The sequence below is a fragment of the Pholcus phalangioides genome, unplaced genomic scaffold (assembly GCF_987345545.1).
Source record: "Pholcus phalangioides strain wild (caught in Gottingen) unplaced genomic scaffold, Ppha-v1.0 ptg000012l_1, whole genome shotgun sequence".
In the NCBI taxonomy this organism is placed as follows: domain Eukaryota; kingdom Metazoa; phylum Arthropoda; class Arachnida; order Araneae; family Pholcidae; genus Pholcus; species Pholcus phalangioides.
Genome location: NW_028301605.1, coordinates 8,467,119 through 8,486,844, shown reverse-complemented (window position 1 = coordinate 8,486,844; position 19,726 = coordinate 8,467,119). Strand labels below are relative to the sequence as shown.

Genomic DNA, 19,726 nt, shown 5'->3' with positions numbered 1-19,726 from the left:
TGTGATGACGGCAACTTCCCAATAGCGGCCACATTTTCACGGTCGTTAGTGTTGGAGGTTTGTTGGGAGGTTTTACTGTATTTTCACTAAAAAAAATGTTTAATCTCGCTCGTAATTATTGCTCTAAAACTTTCATGTATTTGCATCCACAGGTTTTGGAGACATGGCGATTTTTCGGTAGTTCTTAAACTTTTTCCCATCACCTTATGATCCAAAGGGGGCCACGTGCGGCCTATAAGTCATTCTTTTCCCTTTTAGTCTACACAGCGCTGAGATAGTTCTCAATAAACCCAAATTCTCATAAATCCTATGAATTTTTCCATACACATCTCTCATTAAAAACGCACAACAAAAAAATCTCCCGCCTCATAAACGTCACGTGTTATTAGACAAATTAATCTTATATTTTCTTTTTTTGAGTAGTCCGGAACTCGGCCCGTACCATCACAACCACTACAGCTGATTGCGGATTTTCGCACGTAAAAAAAAAAACGGGACGCAAGGATCAATCAGCAAGATTATGGTAGGCAATTAAGGTTCGGGCAATTATCGTAGTAAGAGATAAAAGAATATAGAATAGACTAGAGAGAAGAGGCCTTATATATCCTCATCCCAGGACTTTCGTCCTCATTCCTAATTCACAAGTCCCGGAGAAAGAAGAATCGGAGGTGGGGAGGGAAGAAGGTGCTCGCGATTCCTTATTCCACATCGGTGGCCTTAAATCTAATTATGGGCGTGAAGGAATAATCGTGGCTATATCATACTAATAGGACAGGCTGGAGAGAATTGTTGTTGTTGTTTTTTTCATTTTACCACCATCTTTGTTTACTCTATTATCTTCTAAGCAAAAAAAGTTCATATATATATAAATAAATTTCTGGATGCTTATTTATATCGGGCCGGTCCAACAAAACAGGCCTTCATACATATTTATTGCCGGAATTTTCGTTCTGGAAATGAAAATCTGGCTTTTTTGTGTAGCCTAAACGAAAAAAGTTGGTGATTGACAATGGCTTCCTGGTCATAATTGGTTATTGCTAATTATTTAAAGTACAGGGAATCTTCTTGTACGCCGTGAAATCTTGACAGATGAGACAGTGAGCCCGGGCCCTTTCATTATTTTTTGGAATTTTTTTTCATCAATTCTGAGTTTATTTCAATTCTGAAATTTTTCCCTTCAAATCTGAAATTATTTTTTTCTTCAATTCTAAATTATTATTTTTCTTCAATTCTAAATTATTATTTTTCTGAAATTATTATTATTATTTTAAACTTTTTTTTTTTTTCAATTCTGAAATTATTTTTTTCTTTTTCCTGAAACTATTTTTTTCTTTTCCTAAAATTATTAATTTTCTTTAAATAAGAAATTACTTTTTCTTTAAATAAGAAATTACTTTTTCTTTAAATAAGAAATTACTTTTTCTTTAAATAAGAAATTACTTTTTCTTTAAATAAGAAATTATTTTTGCTTTCTTTTTAAATTATTTTTGCTTTTTTTTAAAATTATTTTTTTATTTTTTATGAAACTATTATTTTTTCTTTCAATTCTGAAAATTTTTTTCCTTTTCCTGAAATCATTTTCTTCAGTGAAATTATTTTTTTTTTAATTTTGAATTTCCATTAACATTTTTAATTTTCCGTAATTTTTTAAATCCTTTTTCTTTTTTTCCCGAAATTATTTTTTTCTTCAGTTCTGAAATTATTTATTTTTTTAAATTTTTTATTTTTATGAATTTTGAAATTTTTTAATTTTGAATTTTCGTTAAATTTGAAATTATTATTTTCTTTAATTCTGAATTTTCATGTGAATTCGGATATTAACCTTTTTCTTTAATTTCAAATTGTTTTTTTCACAAATTTTAAAATGACTTTTTTCTTCACTTCTGAATTTTCGTGAGTTAGGAAATTACCTTTTTCTTCAACCCACTAAATCAAAATTATTATTTCCCTCAATACTAAATTTTCGTTTCTTATACCTTGTCGTTTTTTCCATCTTCAGTTTTTAATTTTCGTGAATTCTGAAATTACTTTTTTTTAAGATTCTAAAATTAATTTTTTTTGAACTTTTGTGAACTCTGATAAAAAAAATTTCCTCAATATTCATTTTTCGTTAATTCTTAATTCCTTTACTTTTTCTTTGGTTCTGAATCAAAACCACCATGAATTCTGAATTTATTTTTTTTCCGATTCTAAATTTTCTTGAATTCTTAGTTTATTTATTTTTCTTTGATTCTGAATTTTCGTGAATTCTTAATTTACTTCTTTTTTTTTATTCTGAATTTTCGTGAATACTTTTCAACAAATAATAATAATATCTCTGATGGATAGTTTAATAAATTTATTTGAAAGCATGTTTAACACAGAATTCAAAACTGTTTCATTCTTGTACCAGAAATAAGTAAAAACAAGGTTATGGCTGATTTAAATCATTTAGAACAAAGACATCAAAGGCAGCAAACAATTTTCATACGCGTTTTTTGAAGATTCATTTCTTTCGTTGCTTTATTCCACGAGAAACTAAGTTTCTCAAAACTATGCGAATATCTCTCATGAAATTTTTCAACATAGTTCCAGATAACATTAGCACCTTTGCAATGAACTAGGATCTTGGTTATATATGTTCATAATTTAATATTTTACAGTTGTTTGGAAAAAAACGAATTTATTTTGCCAAATTCTTGTATTTGTTTCATGAAAACTGCCATATCTCGCAGAATATTTTGTGTACCTTAAAACTTTTTAGTTTATTGCCCAAATAACAGTCATAGCAACATACGGTATCAACACTATTTGAATATATCGAATATATGCTGTAGTGAACAATGTTTGGCGTAAATGCTGAAAAGAAGATGATTTTGGAAACATAATATAAAATAACTCAAAAGTTATAGAAATATTTCACAAATTTCATTGGATTTCCTAGTTTTACACAGTATCATGATTAAAGCCACAAATTTTTTGGAAAAACCACACTGTTTTGAAAAAAAAAAAGTGCTCCGCACTGCCTTAGAAATTGAAGTCACTCTAAAAAATTATGAACTCTATCATACTCATTTTTATAAACGAGTGATATGCCTGTATATACACATACAGTAAGTAGATAGGATATACTGCCAATGGCTACAGCACAGTCTAGTATAAAAAACCGAGAAGTTATTTAGATGTTAAAATTCACATCGCACTCTATTTCGCACCATACTTGAACGAGAGGAAAAGGGAAAGCCCCATCCAAAATGGATGCGGGAAAAGAATTTATGACTAGGGCTGGGATTATACAAATACAAATACAACGCCACAACAGGCAAAATGCCCAACGAAGTGGCTGAGAAAAAGATGCCCATTACATTATAAAAGTTACATAAAAGATCATTTTCAGTGTTTCACAACCTTTCTGAAAACAAGGACCAGTGAAATGTCTGAAACAAATTGACGGACCACTTGTGTCCCGCATTACGGGACATTCCAGTAATTTTCGTTGTTTCGATTTTTTTGTTATACATTTTTGTCCCGTTTTTCTCAACGATACTTATTTGAATTGTGATATCTTACGTAGTGAATACACAGTGTTTTCATAATATAAATTATATTATGGTAATTATGGCAAAAATTGTAAGTATTCATCTCACATATTTGTTGGGTTTATGTGTTTTGTCCACAATTTTGTCGGAATTTTAATTACGATTGGGGTGACTGTGCCTACTTGTTTTTGATGACGATTAGCGATGTGTGTGTGTGTGTCCCATATTTTACGGATTACTATTTAAGATCCCAGATAATTCAATTTTTCTCAATGAAATATGATCATCATGTCATTTGAATATTTTTTCGTGAGAGAGAATTTTTGTTTACTGAGTTTTTGTTGTGCAACCCTATATTTTCACACCATTCAGAAATTTTAGTAGCAATTAGCAAATTGTATTTAAAGCAATAAATTGCAATTTTTGGCAAAATTTAGAGATATCCCGTATTTAGGATCACAATTTCCTGCATTCTCTTCGATGATGTATGGTGGACCTAAATATGAAAGTATAATTTTATTTTATCCCATATGGATGTTGTTAGTATCAATTACACACAAGGGGTGAATACTTTTATCAAATTTGCCTACGGATCACCTGTATCATCGTCACGGACCACAGGTTGAGAAACACTGATTTACAAGACAAAAAAAACAACCAATCAGACTATTATTGGTTTATGATAACCGACGGTTACATTCGCTCCATTGTAACCGACATTCTTATTGGTTGTTTCTTTTTTCTTTTTTTGAAGATCTTTTACCAAACTTTTACAGCGTAATCCCGACCTTAGAGATATATAAGATAACAGAAATGAAAAGTGAAAAAAATTAGAATAAAATTTTCAAAATTTATTTCGACCTCAACGTCGTTTTCATTTCCAACACGTCATTTGCAACAATCAATTTTGGTAAGTTCGATAAATTTCCCTAAATTTATCAATTTTACGGAAATTATGTGTAAGGCCAGGATTACACTACAAAAGTTTGATAAAAGATCTTTCACAAAACTTGAATTAAACAACCAATCTGCCTGGCTACACCCGCTCGATTGTTACCAATACGCTTATTAGTTGAATTTTTATAAAAGAGCTTTCACAAAATTTTTATAGTGTAATCCCGGTGTAACACCCAAGCGTCGTTGGTAAATTTAATGAATACTAAAAAAAATTATCACTTTTTTTTACCCACGTTTACGCATAATACCCAAGCATCGTTTGTAAATATGATAAATCGCACTAAATTCATCACATATGCCGGTCATTATGCATAATCGCCGTCTCGTATTGGTAAATATGATAAATCGGTCTCATTGCCGTGATAAGATTTGTTATTTAGATATACTTGTGAACCGAATATAATGTGAACTCTAATGTAACGAAATTTTCCGAACATCCCCAAAATAGCTACTATAATTAAATCCTGCTTGAAAAATTCTTAAATCTCACCTCGATATAATAAACTCCCATTCAATGAATTCTACAATCACACCGTGATTAATGAAGTCTCATTTAAGTTTTTGTGTGTATACAATCAGATTCCCCCCCCCCCAATATAACACACTCCACAAACGGACCACGATATAATTAATTCTTATTTGGCGAATTATTAGAGGTGTTTAAATTATTAGACCTCGATTATTCCTTTCATTGATTTCGACATCATTTCTTTCAAAAATTGTGAAATCATTTCTTTCAAAAATTGTGAAATCATTTCTTTCAAAAATTGTGAAATCATTTCTTTCAAAAATTGTGGAATCATTTCTTTCAAAAAATTCTGTTATTTTTCCGGGTTATTCCGAATTTTCTTTCATTAATTTCGAAATTATTTCTTTTCAGTAATTCTGAAACTATTTCTTTCAAAAATCTGAAATTATTTTTTCATGAAATGCATTTTCCAGAATTTCCTGTGAATTTCTGTAGGTAGATATGAATTTAGATATGCCGACTTTTCCCAAAAAAACCACTGTTTGAGCCTAGTGCTTCGTTTCTCACTAGCCTGTGGGTGTAATCAAAAATTACTTTTTTCTCTCTTAATTGTCTGTCTTCAATGCTTCGAGCCATTTTCTAAACATGGCCGGCGTGCTACGGCAAAAAGCTCCGAGGGCTGAATGTGTCCCACGGGCAATGTAAAATAGCATTTATTAACATGCAAATTGAAATTGGAATAATTTATAGATCGCAAGGGGAAAGAACCGGAATTTTTAACTTTTTACACTATTAACTCATTACGGTTGAATACACGGGTACACACTGACGATTTATACCAATTTTGTTTTAATTTGGACTGATCAGAGTAACTGTTAGAATGGTAAATTTTTTTCTCCAGCACATTAATTTCATAACACATTTAATTTTAGTGCTTTAAATTCTTCAGCAATAGTTCATGATACAAGCATAAGGAAATCTCGAATACAAAGCCTGATTTTGACTTGAAGGGGCAATGTGCAAGGAAAAGCTGAGATTATAAACCCTCCTTGTTTTGGGAGAAAAACTCTGGTTTATATATATTTATCTGGTTATATATACAACAAATATATTTTGTTCAAATTTTAAGCCCCAAATTGAGGGAGGCAAATACCCCACTTGCTCATGCCAAAATCAGTGGTCCAGCGTGAACAGTCCCTAACGCTTTGTTGTTTTAGTTGGCAAATGAACTTCCTCAGTGTCACATGAGCGATTCCTTTTTTGATACACAAGGTATTTATGGTAGTTTTTGAACACATGGCAATGCGGTTACTAAAGCTCTCTCTTTAAAGGGAGCCGTAGAAATCACCTGTTCTCCTCTCTTTCAAACTTTCCCACAGTGACTAGTTAACCGAAATTAGAGACGTGTAAACGAGGGTTTAATAACATTGTCGTCTAAGAAAGATGGACGAGACCAGAAGAAAAATGACGACTTTGTCGGGGTTTTTTTACTGTAATAAATTTTCTTCGTGCTTATATTGAAAAATTTAAATTACTCATATAAAAGTATGAACCACATCATGCTCATTATTTTTTTTTTATAAACGAATGATATGCCTATATATAGATAGGATATACCGCCAATGGCTACACCAGAGTCAAGTATAAAGACTCGAGAAGTTATTTAGAGGTTAAAATTCACATCACACTCTATTTCGCACCATATTTGAGAGCCCCATCCAAGATGGATGTAGGAAAAGAAAAATATAAGACTTAGAAATATATATATAAGATAACAGAAATGAAGAGTGAAAAAAAAATGGGAAGAAAAATTTCAAAAAAATTTTTCTTTTTCGACCTCAATGTCGTTTTCATTTCCAACATATCGTAGATATAATCATCAAGGGAATCGCGAAGTAAAAAAAAAAACTCTCTAGAATACGTTTTCGGTGAGCAAAAAAATAGAATATTGGCAAGACCACAACCACCACCGCCACCAACATATTGCTACTTACGCCAGTTTTTGTTTTTTTTTTCACTCGTATAGGTCACTTTTCCTCCCTTTCTGGATATATGATGATACTAGAATATTTCATAGGCGAAGAGAAGCAGTAGTAGTATATGGGGGAGCAAAAAAAAAAAATCCCATTCTGGGAAAAGGGGAGTTGGTTGGTTGGGGTATACCCTCGGGATTAGGATTCCGAACCAGAAAAGAATATTACGTTAAGGAGAGATGCAGGATCCGTTTCCCTGTTTTGTTCCTGTTAAGAGTATATATATATATATGAGGAGTGAGTGGAATAAGGTGTGAAGAAAAGTGGCCAGTGGTCAGTAGCAGCGGGAACAAAAAAAAAAAAGGAACTGAATCATAATAATAATAATATAAGACCGGCCAACCAACCAACTATCTTGTATGTACTTGAGCCATCGGCCATGTATAGCAGCTATATCATCGCTGGTGTTGGAGGCTAGTACAGTTAAACATGAGTGTGGGGAGGAAAAATTCATTGAAATAAATTGTTTGTGGGAGAAGTAAATGATGGTCTTTTTTTTTTTTCGTTATTGTTGCTTTTAGAAATTTCTGAATTTGTTTTTAAATTTTCGTAGTTCGTCTCAAAAAAGTGTAGAGCATAATTCTCAAGCATTAAAATTTCCAGAGGAGAAAATTTTTGTGTTAGGTACACACACTTACACTTCCGGAACAACTCACTAGGTAGTAAATTGCCTATGGCGATAGACCTGAGTTGTGCTCGGTTTGCAAAAAAGAGAAGAGAAGCTCGCGAAATCGACGTGTCCTATGCTACAGTATGGAAAATTGATCTTACACGGATAGAAATGAAACATTTTCCATACAGACAAATATTTCCCAAGTCCAATTAATGTCGATTTCCATACGGGCAAGAAATGTTACGGCGTAGTTGAGGCATTTACATAAACTGCGATTTTTAATGCTTGCACACGACTGATCTTATGCGGATAGAAATGAAACATTTTCCGTAAGGTCGTGTATAAGCATTAAAAATCGCAGTTTATGACAAGTGCTTTACTTAACTACGCGGTAGCGTTTCTTGCCCGTACGGAAATCGACAGTGATTGGACTTGGAAAATATTTTGGGGAGACGAGGCTCATTTTTATCTGAATGGGTCAGTCAGTACTCGCAACTGCCAAAGTAAAAATCGGACATCTAAATATATCACAGTGATCCAGGAAGTGCCATTGCGTTCTCCAAAAGTAACCGTGTAGTGCGGATCCAAGTACAATTTCATTATAGGATCATACTTTTTTAAGATAACTCGGACACACACTCACACAAAGGTCCTATTACGGTGATGGCGAAAATCATCGGCAAATTCTAAAAAAATTGGTCATTCCTGAATTGCTGCAGCAAAGACAATGCTTGAACTCAATCATTTTTATGTAAGATGCAGCACGGCCACATATTCATGGTTCAGTACAGCGCCTTTTACGCCAGCATTTCAGTAATGACAGAGTTATCAGTAGAGTCTGGAAGTTTAGGCACTAAAAATAGTCAAAATAGCCAGGCAAAAAGGCACTAAAAATGCCTGAAATAGGCACTGAAAAGGCAATAGTGGGAAAAAAGGTTAAAGTAACTAAAAGATACGATATTAAGGGTCCGAATACTTGGTGGTCTAAAAAATTGATTACATTCATTGAACTACTTACAGATTTCACTAACTGCGTTAATAGCTATGTTAATATTATTATGCCAAAAAAAATGTGAATTATTTAATCGAATACTTAATATGTACTTTTCAGACGTACACCAAATAGTGCTAGCTGAAAATGAAGAATGTATCGAAACTATGTATAAGTTGTCACACATGGAATTATTTAAAAAGCATTTTCCTAATAATTTTTCTCAAACCTTTCAAATATCGAGCTTTGTATTCGATCGGTTCCCAGGTCGATCGATTTTTTCATATCTAAAATAACTTATCATGGTTGTTTGCAGCGTATTTATGGTTCAGGAAAATAAAATCTAAACATATGGACCCTAGGGCTTTGTAATTTCCTTCCCCATCCTGTGTGAGACATGACCACGGGCTATTGGGACACTCATCGGTCACTAAGCATATGTGGGTGAGTGCTGTAGTGGGTTGGTAAGATACGGCGTTAGAGATGGGAAGAGTTCAGGTTACATGGGTTCAAACCCACCCAGCTCCAAATAATTATTACACTTTGCGGGGGCGCCGCGGGCGAAAAAATAAGGGGGTTTTATTTGAATTTTCATTCCGATTCCACGCGAGTATGGGTTCGAATCTCAAGACAGTTTCTTCTTTTTTGCCGCTGTGGTGGTCGAGTGGTTATAGTGACGGACTCGCGATGCGAAGGATCCGGGTTCGAACCCCACAGTGGTGGTCGGCTGAAGTTGGTTTTCTGTGGTCCCCAACTTCAAGGCGCAAATGCGAGCCGATCTCCCCGTTAAAAAGTCTCGCCACAGGGAGCAACAGTCCTACAACGATAAGTCATTCAATCATAACACTTCACTCATAGTTAGAAAAACTGGTGGCAGATGGCAGCACTACACATAACAAGCATTACAGAGAAACAAAAAACTTCACGTCAGGTTTCACTACACGTACACGCACATTCCCGCATGTACCGATTCGTTGGGGGTTCCGCGGGGGGGGGGTGCATGTGTGGTGTAGCAGTATTAGGTAGGGCTCGGGGATCCATGATGTTCTTAAGTCAGCCACCTCGTTGGGCAATTTGCCTGTTGTGGCATTGTATTTGTATTTATTCATGTAATGTTGCAGTGGATGAGCGAGACATATTATGTAAAGCATTGCGGAGAAACACCAATGCTTTCTAATTATTTCTCAGCTTTTATTATACATGGGTTGCTTTCGTCTAGAACTCTTGATATCTTGATGCGAATTCGACTGTATGTTGACTGCCATTGTGTGTGTATCCGAAAGATAAAAATTCTTTGTCACGCCAAATTTCACGCCAATTTTCCTGTTTGTCAGGATCTTACGCTTATTTGCCTTCACATGGTGCCGGGGGGGGGGAGGGGAGGGGCACGTGATGATAATAATTAACCACCCTGCGATCAAGGACGTAACATTGTGCCCAAAAACCAGTGGAATAAATTTTCAGACAAGTTCTTTGTTTTCTGTCTTCTCTCTTTCTCATCGTGAAGCTTTATTGTAGCCCTATATTTTTTCCTCTCTTCGTTTTTTCTATTCCCTGATAGGTATTGTTTTTCTTATATGACTTCCACTTCCATTGTTTTTCTTATATGACATATATCTCTACTACATACATAAAAGAGTGAAAGACAACAGGTGGGGGTGGGGGGGGGTGAAAATAGAAATCTACGTTATACTTACTTTAACTATCTTCTTATCTATTATATTGTTTTACACTTTGTTGATTTTCTTTTTTTTCTTCTTCTTCTTTTCCAATTTTTTCCTTCTCCTTCTTTTCATTTTTCTCACTTGCAGTTAGGTTAGGGCAAGGCTATCACATTTATCGCCGATTCGTCAAATATAAACCATCCGAATTTGTTGCCAATCGTTTGTAAGCGAAGGGGTTAATACCAAGGCTTGACGATTTGAAGAAAAAATCTTTTGAAGTTCTCAGTGCTAAAAACACCTAAGTTCTACAGAATATGGCCTCTAAAATTCACGAATAAACACAGAACAATATCGAAATAGCATTTACGGCAGGAAACATTCAAAAAATGCATTAGAATTAAAAAAAAGGTTACATAGATTCATTAATAACCGTATGATATGTTCATTTTTTTATTATTGAAACATTATTCAAATTGTGCGTACTCCATTTTGCGTGTGTGGATTGCAATTATTCACTCGCCTTTTTAGTTCTGACGGCCCCAAAATCTTCCCCATCGGTGACTTTCGGTTTTATTTTGTATTTTTCTTCGCGTAAGTCGTCTCTCCATGCCTTCCACAGTCTGTACATATGAAGTTAGCTTTCGTTTCGTTCATTAGTTTCGGCGGCAGATGCCACCGATCAGGCAAAGTTATTTTAATGCCACCCTGTACATGAAATTGTTATTATTAATGTTTTTTGTTATTATCTCATTTAATCCTACAGCCACAGCCGACCAGAAGAAGCCGAAGTTCACGGGTCCTATATCGAGTCTTACGGTTGCCGTCGGTCGAGACGCTGTACTGAAGTGCTCTGTCGAAAACTTAGGAGACTACAGGGTATGCTATCTCATATACAGGCAGTTATAAAATAACTTTGCTCGATATACTACGAGCCCCTAGCGGCCGCAAAAATCAACTAATGCTAATGAAATTAAAAATACGGGTATTTCCACTACCTCCTATATACATGTATATAGGAGGTAGTGGTATTTCTCAGAGTATATGCGCTCGAGAATGAGTTGAGAAACAAAAACCTTGTTCTCGCGATTACGGTTACAGAAAAAATATTTCGAAAACTTCGAAAAGCAATACTCACTTTTATGCATTGCAAAGTGATCGGCGTAGTGAAAAATCATAAATGGCGTAGAAAAGGTACCGGTAGCACCATAAACGCTGGCGCAGGACGCAGACAAAGAAAGAAGATCTCACCAAGGGGTTGGTGCGCTAATCGCTCGGTCGGGCATCTCAATTAGATCTGCATGAAGTCTCCGAACGAGCCGTTAGCGCACTAAACCCTTGGTGAGATCTTTCTTTGTATGCGTCCTGCACCGGCGCGGCGTTTATGGTGGTGCTACAGGTACCATTTCAATGCCTTTCATGGTTTTTTTACTGCGCAAATCATTTTGCAATGGATAAAAATGGGTTTTGTCATTTGAATTTTTCTAAATTTTGTAGCTGCAACCTTAACCATTAAAAAAAGAGTCAAGTTTTTATTTCTCATCTCATTTACAGTAAATGAGATGGTGCTTCTCTTGTTCTCTTTTATTGTTGATGATAAATAATAACGGATTGGCATATTTTAACTAAGACGCTTGATGGATTGATCTAAAAAATATCTTTTAAATTGACCCAATATGGACTTTTCTCTTTTTACATACACTTCACATACATACATGCATACATTTCACAACTTACATACATCAAACACTTTTCTTCTCTCTTCATAGGGTCACTTCAAAGGGCCACTTCTTAAGCCGCGAGATGGCTCAGCCAGGAACCAGCAAAAATTTACATTCTGGTCTGGACTCATCTCATTTTCAACCCTAGGCTGCGGGAATGGTCGGAGAAATGATTCTCTTGAAACGGCAGTGTAAAAAAAATATTATTTTTCTCAGTTGTCTGAAACTTATATAAAGGCCGCTACACACTCACGTCACGTCAGAGATGTTATGAATTCTGATTCGTAGAGAAATTTATGTCACAAAATTCCCACTTCACGAATCACCATTTGCAACATCAGAGTAGTGTGTAGCGGCCTTTAGACGAACGCAGTATGAGACGGAAACCTGTCTTCAACGGAATCAAAAAAATAGTCCCTTCATTGATTAACTCATTTATGTGCACCTTTATAAAACGGAAACCTGTCTAAAATAAAATTTTCAGTCTCTTGACGTTTTATTTCGTAAAGGTTTCACTGTATAAGACAATCGAAAAGAAGGTGTGATACAAACAGAGAATCTGGGTTCGAACCCACAATCACCAACAAAATAACGCTTGGTGGCAGGCAGGCACTCAACCACAAGCAAATCTGTTAGAAAAAATAAAATAAAAAACAAACGAGAGAGAGTATATACATACATATATATATATATGCGTACGCCATCTATATCTCATTTTAAGTTTTTAAGTTTAAGAACTCCATGTTAAAAAGGAAAAAATTAAGATCATCTCTGGATAATGGGAGCATTCGGAAGGTTAATACAGCAGATCCTAGAGATGGTAAGCCTCTGCAGTGTTTGACGTCATTCAGACTACCTAGCAAGTTTGCCATATTTTGAAACACAGCATCCTATTTCGTTTCTTCTTATTTTGGCGTAGAATCTTCCTGATTGGCTCACAAATATCGCATAGTGATTGGACGTGGGGCATAGAAATCGCCAATTCTGAGCCCGATCATTTCTTTTCCTCACAGCGATGATACTGGCACGAGCAGGGAATTTTTTTCCCTGAATATTCTGAGGGAAAATGGACTACTTACTGACGTCACAAGCCGACTGCAGGGGCCTTCTGTTTAAGCGCATACTCTGAGAGAACACATATATACCTCGATTTTCATCAGCATTATTTGAATTTTGCGGCCGCCAGGGGTTCGTATATCGGGCAAATAATTTCATTACCACCCTTGTACAGTTATGTCACTAATAACCACGTTTATTAAAATTTAAAAAAAACCTTCGTGACAGTAATAGCTGATCATTATCAGTTGTTTCTGTTGTGATGCTTTTTTTTCTGTTCTTCGACGTATATTCTAGTTATCGTATCCTTAGATGAGAGTTTATGAGATGCGTTCGTATTGTCTAGTGTAGGTAGCGTGGATTCACGTAGACAAGCAAGTGCTGCTGGCGATCCACACCCACGTGATAATAAAGAAAGAGAAAGTGTCCATATCGCACGAGAACTTCAAGACCTGGTTGCTGCACCTGAAGAACGTCCAGCCAGAGGATAGCGGTTATTACATGTGCCAAATCAATACTCAGCCCATGATCAGTCAAGTTGGATACCTTGATATCGTTGGTAAGTAACACGCTTACGTCCTATTTTTCGACGCCCGCGGATTGTTCAAGATGTATCCGACCATAATTTTTCGTGTGTGAACCAATGAAGCTAGGGAGGCGTGGTTTGGTGCACATATGTATGTAATCCTAATGCGCATGCTTGAATTTTTTTCTTGCCTGTAGAAGCTGCTAGTCGCCGACAGACCACCGATGAGTAAGGGCTTTCACTAATAAGTAAGTTTTTCGCTCGAAGTGTAAGTGAGCACCGCCGAATTTTCGTTTTTGACAAAATGGCAGGAAAAACGAGCAATGCTTCCGTAGGCTATTAATCGTGAGGAAGCAGCCAACTGCGATGCAGAACCTCTTTGTAGTACTCCTTGGTGATGGTTGTGCCAAGCGATGCGTACTCGTGATGAACCACGCAACTGGAGTCAAAGAAGACGGTCTGCGTGACTTTGACATTGCATCTCCCGATGGCTGGTATTACACTATAAAAGTTTGATAAAATCCTTTTATAAAACTTAAAAAATCTAACCAATGAAGGTCATAAGTTACACTCAAGCAAATGCAACCAATAACCTTACTGGTTGAATTTTTCAAGTTTTATAAAAGAACTTTTAGAAAACTTTTATAGCGTAATACCGGCCGAAGACCAGTCAAAATAGAATGAAAGGAACCAATGCTAGTTCAGGTCTCGTTTTTATTTCTCTCTTCATTTTCGAGTGCATAATTTGAGACACCTATGTATCCAATTCCATTCGCATTCGTTGATTTTTGCTGCCGCTAAGGGCTCGTGTAGTGGCAAAATCGTTTTATGACCACCCCATGCGTAACCATAAGAAATTGCGTGGTTTGTCAACAGTAGCGTGTTGCCACCATTAAAAACCAAGTATTTTTAAACATGTTATTGTCTTTGAAGAACTGTTATTGAAATAGCAAGATCAAAGGTCAAGTTCTGATTCACACAGATAACGCTTTGGTACCTTTCTTTCTTAGTGCCACCGCAGTTCCTTAATGACATTCCAGACCGAAATGTTTCGGTCGTGGAGAACAGCAACGTGACCATGTCTTGCCGGGCGAGTGGAAATCCCGCTCCGAAGATCAAGTGGAGACGAGAGGGAAGCGAACGGATCACTGTCAACAGCAGAATTGGTAACCGTGAAATAAGAATCATTTCTGAATCTTTTAAGCCGGAATTACACTATAAGAGTTTGCAAAAGCTCTTTGATAAAACTTGAAGATAAAAAAACCAACCAGTAAGCCTATTGGTTACCGATATAGGATATTATTTAAGGATATTAGTTGCAATTTTCAAGTTTTAGAAAAGTTCTTTTACGATACCTGAGAAATGCAACCAATCAGCGTATCGGTTACATTCGAATTTCTTTACACTGTAAAAGTTTTAGGAAAGTTTTTTATTTGAGAAATGCAACCGATAAAAAAAACTTATCTGTTCTATTCGCTCCATAAGCTTATTGGTTGCATTTTCCACGTTTTTATAAAAGAACTTCTATAGTGTAATCCCGGCCTATACACTATAACAGTTTTGCAAAAGCTCTTTGATAAAACTTGAAAATTTTAACCAATAAGATCACCGGTTGGATTTGCTCGAATGTAACCGATGCGTTTATTGGTTGAATTTTTCAAGTTTTATAAAAGATCTTTTATGAAACTTTTATAGTGTAATCCCTTCCTAAGCAATATTTTAACTATAGCTGAATGTACTGTGAAAATACCAAAACATTCCATTCATAGAAAATTATATTTTAGGTAGTCTAAAATTTATTATTGTTTTCATCATTTTGGGAAACTTTGTATCAAAAAAATGTTAGCGAAGTTCACTCCAGTACCATTTTAAAGAAAAGTGGCAAGAAAGACAGTCGGATACCTTAAAGGGGGCCTACGTAGCGCAGTGAGACATCTCTTTAATGTGAAACCACGTTCCCTCTTCTAAAAAAGAAATCCTCTTTCGTGAAAACAAGTTTTTCGCAAACCATATTCATATATGCCGATGCCTTCAATTTTTATAAATTTTTAAACTATTTATACAAATTTACGGGACACCCTGTATATTCTGCTCATTTCTCAGTTGAGACATATGATGGAGAGGAGCTGCACCTCGTAAAAGTATCTCGAGAGAGCATGGGTTCGTACCTCTGCATCGCATCCAACGGCGTTCCACCAGCGAAAACGAGAAGAATGTACCTTGAAGTCGCATGTGAGTGTGATGTTTTCTTTTTCTTTCTTTTTTTTTTACCGTTCTTGTCCCATCATAACTGATTTTAGGAAAAACATTACAAATATTTGTCTACTCTTTTTTGGTGTTCGTTTGTTGTGCCGCTTCATGCTGATCAGTAGTAATCAGGCCCGTCATTTGGGTTGTTGGTTAGGGTCATTTCCCCCTTAGCCAAGATCTTTGGTGGTCCCCATATCAATTGTTTTTTCACGGAGCCCCGTTTTTTTCTTTACTGCACGCAAATGCCGGTCATATCGCCACACAGCAATTTCTAACCGATGAAGTTGGGTGGGAGATGAAGGTGCCATCTATCGGTGGTCGCCCCGTTAAATGAATTTATAGTGTGAAAAAGCAAAAAATATAATTATCCCGGGTCTCTAGACTAAAGCCGTGTCAGCCCCACCCTTGTAGAGCCTATGGTAGTAATCATAGCTTGTGTTGTAAAACTGTTAAATTTCCTGTACGGGATGTTAGAATGACAGGATGTGGTGAGCAATCGTTGGTAAATTGCCAAACATTTCCCGGTGAGCTGGAATTAAGATTCTCCCCAAAGCTGAGGAAAGACCACTTTCCTCAGAATTGACGCCCAATCTCACTTCTCAGCTCACTTGGGAAGTTATTTGAAAGAATTGTGGCAGTACGAATCCATAAACACACTGAGGATAACAATGTTATTGGCCCCGAACAACCGGACACTCGACCACTACCCGATTACTACGATTTGTAGAATGCATTCAGGAAGCCAAAATTTATAAAGATATTGCAGCAATGGCCTTCTTTGATCTGCAAAAATCATTCGACAAAGTTTGTCATGAAGGGCTCCTGATTAAGATGATTCTCATGAAAATGCCATTTAACATCATTAAATTCGCGAGCAATTATCTCGACTCGCATACTTTCTGAGTACATATAAACGACTCCACATCAAATTTTAGACTCACTCAATTGCGTAAGGATGTGTGCTGGGTCCCATCCTGCATAACTTCCACATGAACGATTTTCCTATTGCCCCTAAGGGCTTTACAGCTCTTTACGCTGATAACAGCGCCCTATGCTATACAGAAAAGGAACCTAGCAAGGCTCTATCAAATCTACAGGAAATGTTGGGACTGGTCGAGCGCTTGTTGCGTCAGAACCCGTGTTGAGATAAACGCCGATAAATCTATTTATTTGATTCACAAATAAGACTGATTTACCATTCTATGCTCATATTGTGGTGCAAGGCACAAACATTTACCCTGTCACGCACAAAAAATATCTTGGTGCCGTAGTGGATTTGAGGTGCGGTTTCTCCCGTCAGTGTGATGACGGGCACTAAAAGCCTGAAATGATACGGAAAATAATGAATTTGTCTCGTAAAGTACCGGACATGAGGATAGGACCTTTACTCCCTCTGATGCACCAGCACATCGACCTGGATTCACAAGTGCCCCTGAAGGTCTCATGATGACAAAAAACCTGCTGTTTACATCCCGCTCACTCCCTCACACAAGAGAGTGGTGTATGTCACGGTACAGGCAACATCAGTTTCCCAAGTGCCCTTCAGTGATGAGTCTAGATTCAACCTGGACACAGATTCTTGACGTATCTTGATTTGGGGGAAACCCGGGACCCGATACTCGTGCTCCAATTTCAAGGGAAGAGATAAACAAGACTGTGGAAGCACCACCATGACCTGCTCGGACACGGCGTGAGATGGCCGCACACATGACTGCTCAGAGGTGGAGAGAAGAGATTTCGGACGGTCCCACGAGTGACCCATTTTGGTACAGTTGGCTCTCAGTTCCTGGGTGACAACGTTCATCGATATAGACCTGGATCGGAGAGACCAGATCACCTCTCTTCCCTGAAAGCTCTGGATATCGTGCTGTTCGACTACATACTTGAGTCGAACTGGCGGCCGAATACCTCGACAGTGTGTGAAGATATTCTATCGAATAAATTGACAAGACGGTTGAACATGTCTGGAATGTACTTGGAAGGACAATTAAATTCGTCACCTGCCGTCGTGAACAAAGGCGGATTTATGGTTTTGCCGCCCTTCTCCCAATTTAGTCAAATTTTCTCGATTACTCAGTCGTTAAATTTGTCACTCTTGGCTATAACCAGCACTGTTTCGGTCACTTAAACGCTTGCATTTTCTCTTTGTCACTCTATCGGGTGCTCAGTCTCTCGCTCTCTAGACAGAGGCGGACCTACGGTTATGCGCTGCTGCCTGTGGACTATACAAATTTTGTTACCCTTCTCCCATTCCACTCTAATTTTCTTGACCAATCATTCTTCAAATCTGTCACCCTCGACTTAACCCCCTCCCCCTCCTATCAGAACACCTCTGGTCGTGCACCACACAGGCGTTAAGGACAGGATGTGCAAAACGGTACTCATTAACTGGACCATTAATAATGTGAGGACTGGTTGTGCGACATATGTTTCTGTTAGGGATAGTCCTATTAATATCATTTTATGTGCCACCTTGTACGTAAAAATAGAAGTTCATTTAGAGGGAGTAACTTTTGGAATCAGTCCGAGGATTCTTTCAATTGCATTATATGCATAAGTGCTCACTCGTAATCGTGAGTGATGCTCATGAGAGAAATGTCTTAGACACGTTGCAAGACATTTCTTCTTTCATGAGCATCGCTCACGATCATGAGTGAATGAATACTTATTATACTGTATAGGCCTACATACAATGCAATTGAAAGAATCCTTGGACTGATTCCAAAAGTTACTCCCTATAAATGAACTTCTATGGCTTCGTGAAAAATTTTCGGACTATCTTGTGTTTTCAGTTCCGCCGATGATCTGGATTCCAAACCAACTTGTGGGCGGTGCCATTGGTAGCACGATCTCCTTGGAATGCCACACGGAAGCTCACCCGAAAGCAACTAACCTATGGACAAGGGACGGTGACGTCATAGCCAAGTCCAGCAAGAAGTACGACACTTTCCTCGTCTCCACCGACTACAAGGTAGACATGAAACTGGTTATCAAGGATTTGGAGGAAGATGACTACGGGGTGTACAAATGTGTATCCAAAAATGCTCTTGGAGAGACTGAGGGATCAGTGAATTTATATAGTTGAGTATACATATTATGATATGCAGAAATGGTTCTCAAATTTTCAAGGGAGGACTCACACCTCCCTTGCACGAGTCATAATTCATCCCCAGTTTCCCAGAAAATAGTCTAGTAGATATTCTGCATCTATAAAAGAATGACTTCAAAGACGAGAATGGGAATATATCAATATATATATACTGGTTACCCGCTGCTTCACTCGCATGAATTTGGTAATCTGAAAATTGCTCGGAGATGATTAAGGGTTGAATTTTCAGAAATCCCGTCTTAGCGAATCTTTACATTATAAAACATATTACTGATCAAACTTAATGATAGCTTCAACGGGGTTTGGGTTCAGCGATGAATTGCCCCATATAATCTTTGAACCCCATCCCCCACTTATGATCCTCTTAGAGATGTTGAATTTTGGAAAACCCTTTCTTAGTGAGTCCTTATATCATAAAATGAAAATATTGATCAAATTTCATATTTATAGTTTCAGCGGTTTCGGAGCGGCGATGATGAATCTGTCGGTCAGGACATCTCATTTTACATACAGGGTGATTCAGAAAAGATGAGGAAAACTTTAAGAGGTGATAGTACTCATCAATGCAAACAATTGTCATTAGCGCACTAGTGCGTTCGAAATGGCTGCTCCGCAAACGTTAAAACGGCATTCCTGTTGAAATTCATCGGAAGAAAAAGAACATCATGCATGCAAATGTAACCTGGGGAAGAAGAAGGAACCGTATGCAAATCTGCGTCACAGTGAATAAAAGGCGCGTAAACCAGCTCTGTGAAGTTATTCCAGCGTGTAACCGTTCAAACAGTTATAACGTACGGGATAATGGTGTACTTTAGTAATACT

The 19,726-nt window shown here is 36.9% G+C and overlaps 1 protein-coding gene across 2 annotated transcripts in view; it reads left to right on the top strand.

Annotated features, from left to right (window-relative positions):
• The window catches only part of LOC149079423 (lachesin-like), a 50,613-nt gene that overhangs the window by 19,698 nt on the left and 11,189 nt on the right, over positions 1-19,726 (top strand). For both annotated transcript variants that reach the window (XM_089239964.1, XM_089239963.1), the window contains exons 2-6: positions 11,009-11,121; positions 13,371-13,578; positions 14,556-14,711; positions 15,649-15,777; positions 18,588-18,875. In XM_089239964.1, the coding sequence (XP_089096090.1) occupies positions 11,009-11,121; positions 13,371-13,578; positions 14,556-14,711; positions 15,649-15,777; positions 18,588-18,875 (894 nt within the window). The remainder of the gene's footprint in view (positions 1-11,008; positions 11,122-13,370; positions 13,579-14,555; positions 14,712-15,648; positions 15,778-18,587; positions 18,876-19,726) is intronic.